The sequence below is a fragment of the Cryptotermes secundus genome, unplaced genomic scaffold (assembly GCF_002891405.2).
Source record: "Cryptotermes secundus unplaced genomic scaffold, Csec_1.0 scaffold352, whole genome shotgun sequence".
Taxonomy (NCBI): Eukaryota; Metazoa; Arthropoda; class Insecta; order Blattodea; family Kalotermitidae; genus Cryptotermes; species Cryptotermes secundus.
In genome coordinates, this window is record NW_019719362.1 from 70,411 (window position 1) to 76,410 (window position 6,000).

General features: G+C 36.4%; 1 protein-coding gene across 7 annotated transcripts in view; it reads right to left on the reverse strand.

Annotated features, from left to right (window-relative positions):
• LOC111864653 (mediator of RNA polymerase II transcription subunit 24) overlaps positions 1–5,782 on the reverse strand; it is a 41,826-nt gene extending 36,044 nt beyond the window's left edge. For 2 of the 7 annotated variants that reach the window (XM_023852109.2, XM_023852049.2), the window contains exons 1-2: positions 5,014–5,782; positions 2,666–2,865 (exon numbers count right to left, since the gene is read on the reverse strand). In XM_023852109.2, the coding sequence (XP_023707877.1) occupies positions 2,666–2,779 (114 nt within the window). In that variant the 5' untranslated portion in view covers positions 2,780–2,865; positions 5,014–5,782. The remainder of the gene's footprint in view (positions 1–2,665; positions 2,866–5,013) is intronic. The other 5 variants (XM_023852074.2, XM_023852066.2, XM_023852102.2 and 2 more) reach the window with 5 other exon arrangements.
• Between the last annotated feature and the right edge of the window lie 218 nt (positions 5,783–6,000).

The window sequence follows — 6,000 nt, forward strand, 5'->3', positions numbered from 1 at the left end:
ATGTTGATGCCAAGTCTCCAAATCAAAAATCATTCTCCTCTTCGTGTAAGGAAATAAAGTACGGTGTTCCTCAGGGTTCGGTTCTGGGACCTCTTTTGTTTTTAATGTTTATAAACGATTTGCCTAAAGCTGTTCATGAAGCGAAAGTTGTTTTATTTGCAGATGACACCAATATACTAATTATTGACAAAAATCTTAAATCTTTAAATGATAAAACTATAGTTTCTATGCATCAATTAGAAAATTGGTTCGCGGTAAATCATCTTATTATTAATATTGAAAAGACAAAAGCACTCTTTTTTCAGGGACGTGGTCCCCGTCAAATTGATAAACCGGAACTTTATTTGAATAATAAGAAAATAACATACACAGCTAATTTAAAATTTTTAGGTATATATATTACAGAGAATTTAAGTTGGTCCTCTCACATTCACCATTTAGTTCAAAAATTAAACAAAACCATCTATCTTATCAAATCCTTACGAGATTTGGTCAGTCTTCCAATTTTGAGAAGTGTGTATTTTGCGAAATTTGAATCTTTATTGAGATATGGTATTATTTTTTGGGGCTGTGGTCAAAAGGACATTCAAACTGTATTTAAAATCCAAAAAAAAATGTTTAAGACTGATCAAAAGAGTCAATAACAGGATATCGTGTAGAGAATTTTTTGGTGAATTTAAAATTTTAACCTTAACTTCACTGTATATCTTTGAGACGTTGTGTTTTTTAAGGAAAAATAGGATATATAACATCTCGTATTCAGATGTGCACGGTTATAACACAGTACATAAGCAGAATTTGTATGTCCAACCATGTAACACCTCACGTTGTAAAAGGAGTGTGATTAACATGGGAATAAGATTGTATAATAACTTGCCCTCTCAAATAAGAAGTATTCAAGAGTTCAAGGTTTTTAAGCGTCAATTAAAGGATTACTTGTTGTGCAAAGCTTTTTATTCCCTTCAAGAATATTTTTACAAGAATTAGCTTAATAATAGAACAAAGATACTTAGGTAATTTATTTTAGCTATTGCATGTAATTTATAGTTTAGCTTTTGTTGCCTTATTATACTTATCCACTGTTTTATCATATTTAAAGGACTTATTATGTTATTTTTCTATGGTTTGTTATATTATTAGTCATTTGATGTGATGTTTAATCTCATATATTTTTTTAAAAACTGACTTGTCCAATTGTACATAATGTAACAGTTATGGATGTTAAATAAATCAATCAATCAATCAATGATTCATTGAACTGGAGAGGTCATATTGAATGTATTATCCCAAAACTGAGTTCGGTATGTTATAATATCAGGTGTATTAAGTCATATATGTCTTTCAATGTTCTGAAAATTATGTATTATTCGTATTTTAATTCGATCATAAGCTGTGGCTTAATGTTCTGGGGAAATTCGCCCCACAGTTTAAAAATATTTAGAATGCAAAAAATAATAAGAATTATGATGGGCTGTAGAAGCAGGGCTTCGTGCAGGAATTTGTTTAGGAAGTTGGAAATTTTATCACAATATATTTTTTCACTCATGTTGTTTGTGGTCAATAACAAGGATCTCTTTATTTTAAATTCAGAAAAGCATAATACAGGTACAAGACAATCAAATAATTTTTATCTGCCTACAGTAAATTTTACAGTTTACCAAAAGGAAGTGTACTGTATGGGTATTAGGGTATTTAAGGGTATTAGGGTATTTAACAATCTTCCTCCACATATAAAAGATATATCTCATAATCCAAGGAAATTTGAAGCCTGTCTAAAACATTTTCTTTATACACATTATTTTTATTCCATTGATGAATATCTTCAATTTAAGGCTATTGCAAGTCAATGACATACCAAAGAATTTATATATATAATTTAATAAATTATGTTTATTGTCACAAAGTCTTAAAACTATTAGTAATAGAACTTTTTATATTTTTGTCATCATTTTATTTTATTCTATTTTTTGGCTTATTTGTCTTTTATATATGTACCACTTGATGTGTTCCATATCCTACTTGTTGTACTGTGGATCTATGGAATGTAAAATAAATGAATGAATGAATAATTATTCATTCATTCATTTATCGTCAATTATAATTGACGATTTGAATAACAAATAAGAAAGGAAAGTTACTGTGGTCTAACTGAAGTACTATCTCGGCATTTGTCAAGCTCAGTCACGACAGCTGGTGTCCCAGCCAAGATTCAAACCAAGCACCACATCAACACAAGTCTACAGCATTATCGCTTGACCAGCCAGTTTAATGAAAATCATATAAAACCCACAAAACATTCTGATGGCAAAATGAAAGAGTGTTCAATGTCAAAGCAGGTGACAGAGTTATCACAGTGCTTCACATGGTTAATCGTTCTTTTAAATTAAAATCTTGTGACTCATTTGAAGCACAGAACTCTCCCTGAACATACACATTGAATACTTCAATGCAATTTCAGTCAATCCTACATCAGAGTTGCTAGCTTCAGCAGGGGTACAATGATCATAAGATTATTGTATTGTTTGTAGTCTTGTGTATCATTCCGTACATTTTTAAGAGTTGTTGACTTGTAGTGTTTTAGATGGCTTAAACTGACTTGTCCAATTGTACTTGTATAACAGTTTATGGATGTAAATAAATTATGAATTATGAATTATGAACTCACTGTTTTGATGTGGATGCCCCACTGTAGGTCGGACCAACGCTCCCGCCAGGCTCGTAGAAGTAACGCCTTCAAGCTGCTTGTTTTACTGGTCATACTGGATAAAGGACCCCTCATGCTAGCTGAAGACTAGTCACATTTGTTTTAACTTTTTAAGCACAAGACCTGGAGAAGTGGTACTTTCCCCTACCATCCCACCACACCTTGAGCATAAGACAAGATACAAAGACTGTAACGAAAGATGTGAGGTTATCACACGGAAGACTATGAATGGTATTACTTCCTGGGATGTGACACTGTAATTTGGCAGACTCCTGCCTCTGTGTTCAGGGTAAAAAAGTAAGCCAAGTGTGGAAATAAGTGATACAGGTGTTGGGTGAGAGATGATAGGACCGGAATCCTGACTGAACCCACAACCATGAGAAGTGTGAAAAGAATACTGGCCCTTACATCATTTTCCAAGGACAGAGTGACATGGATAAATGATGGCTCTAAGTGGACCAGTAGGAGGTGGAGTTATCGGTAACAGCCATTCTTAAATATCTGTCTTTCCTTGATAACAAAGATAACCCTTATCAAATCCCTTATATAATAAGTATGAAAAGACAGCTGAGTTCAACATTAAGCCATATGATAAGAATGAAATAGTAAATTATTCTGTAGATATGCCAAAATGGCATGTATATAACAAGTTCGAGTATGATATTTATGACACTGTGTCATGTAGACTTAGGGTTCACAGATGGCAGTGAGCCTGTCAGCCTTACGCACCGGCCACCCTTTACCCCCAAAAGATTCCTGGCACTCATTTCTGTTAGAGGCTGAGACAACCCCAGGGCCACAGCGCGGCTGGAAGGATTAAGTCAATTGAAAAATCCAATGACCTCATTGGGAATTTACTTTACTTAATAGCTGAATGTTGTTATCACATTAAAATTGGGCCTAAAACACGAATACACGACAATAAAAATGGAACTGTAATTGTTGATACATTTCAGAACAAGAATGTCATAAGAAAATTTGTTAAGAAGGAACTATGGAAAATGGGAGTTGCTTCCAGTTGTTCCAGTTAAATAATTATTTATTTACTTGTATGGCTCAGCTAGTATAGGAGTGGGCTGTAGGCTGAATGGCTGGGGTACAATTCCTGGAAGGGGTAAGATATTATTCTCTACGCCACAGCATCAAGACTGGCTCTGGGGCCAAACCAGCCTTCTATCCAATGGGCACCATGGGCTCTTTCCCTGGGAGTAAAGCAGCCAGGCTGTGCAGCTGACCACTCACCNTACTTTACTTAATAGCTGAATGTTGTTATCACATTAAAATTGGGCCTAAAACACGAATACACGACAATAAAAATGGAACTGTAATTGTTGATACATTTCAGAACAAGAATGTCATAAGAAAATTTGTTAAGAAGGAACTATGGAAAATGGGAGTTGCTTCCAGTTGTTCCAGTTAAATAATTATTTATTTACTTGTATGGCTCAGCTAGTATAGGAGTGGGCTGTAGGCTGAATGGCTGGGGTACAATTCCTGGAAGGGGTAAGATATTATTCTCTATGCCACAGCATCAAGACTGGCTCTGGGGCCAAACCAGCCTTCTATCCAACGGGTACCATGGGATATTTCCCTGGGAGTAAAGCAGCCAGGCTGTGCAGCTGACCACTCACCTCTACCTACTACCACAGTCACAAATTGTGGAGCTATACCTCCATTCCCATGTCTCAACTTTACCTTCTTTTATATTAATGGTTGGCAGTTCCAATTATATAGTAACATATAAGAAATTAACAGTTAATAACAGATTGGAAAGACAGGAGTCGCAGACCAATACAAAGTACCGTCTCAGCATTTTGTTGGAGGGACTGAAGAAAATGACATAAAACCTGTTATGACAGCCAGTATCTCAGCTGACATTTGAATCATCTCCCAAATGCAAGTCACAAGAGTTGCAGCTTCAGCCAAGCTTAAATCTCATACTCCCACTTTATTACATCATTTTAGTAAAGGTAAGGTAAATTTGTCTGTGCTTAACTAATTAAGAACCACAGCATGAAGCAGCATGTGGGAGTGAATGTATATATCCATGTATTCTTGACCTCAGTGCTAGTTGGAGGTGAATGGTCAGCTTCAAGCCCCAGTCGCTTTACTCCAAGGGATAGAGCCCCCCCCCCATACCCATTTGATACGAAGCTGTGTTGCCCCAGAACCGGTCTGGTAAACGTGGGGAGCATAAAAAATCTTGCCCTCGCCGGGACTCGAACCCCGACCCCTCCACCGTCTACGCTATCCCACCTCACGTCATTTTAGTATTATAATAAAATAACTACTCTTATATATGCACACACCCAAGTTTCCTTTATCAGAAGCATTTGATCAAATATAATAATAAGTACACTGTATCCGATTAGCATCTTCTGGATGTTCCACGCATTCTGAGCAGTTCTCCGATTCACTCCAATAACACAAAACACATCTAAATAATCAACGACATTTCATTTCGACGTAAAGGCGCATTACTCAATACAATATAAACTATAACCTATTAGGTCAATGTTTTACCTATGTCTACCAGTGTCAGCAGTCCGTCCTAATAAAAGTTTGAAATAGTTACATGATATTTTACTACATAACCTTAAACCTTGAACGCTACCACTGTAACGCGGATTACAGAATTATAATTTTTACAGCTGCCCCACACAATTCCTGCGCATGAACCTCCATGATCAATAACATTACTACAATCTACGAAATTAAAAGTGTAAACATTAACAAGCTAGAATGTCGTGCTTAATCTCCCATATATTCGATAACAATTGCAGTTATACAACACTTTCTTTCTCCTAATTATCGAAAGAACACCTTCGCCTGCTTATTGGCCGACACTTGCGCAGGATCGTGCAGGACACACCGAATCGCTCCGAATGCTCCGTTGCCTGGAAGTTGTGTTTCTCAGTCTCTCCACGAGTTACGTTGCCGTTTCCTCAATTTGCACTGCTCCATTCATTGATATCTGTTCAACTCAGGGTAGATACCGCTACCTACCGCTATTTCCTAGAATTGTTATCAGCCTGAGTTGAACACATATTACTGAATAGAGCTATCATCAGGTGGGCAGGGCATGTAGCACAAATGGTGGAGAGAAGAAATGCATATAGGATATTAGTGGGAAAGCCAGAAGGAAAGACACTATTGGGAAGACCAAGACATAGGTGGGTGGACAATATTAAAATGGATCTTAGAGAAATAGAATGGGATGTTATGGATTGGATTGATCTGGCTCAGGATAGGGACCAGTGGAGGGCTCTTGTGAACATCGTAATGAACCTTCATGT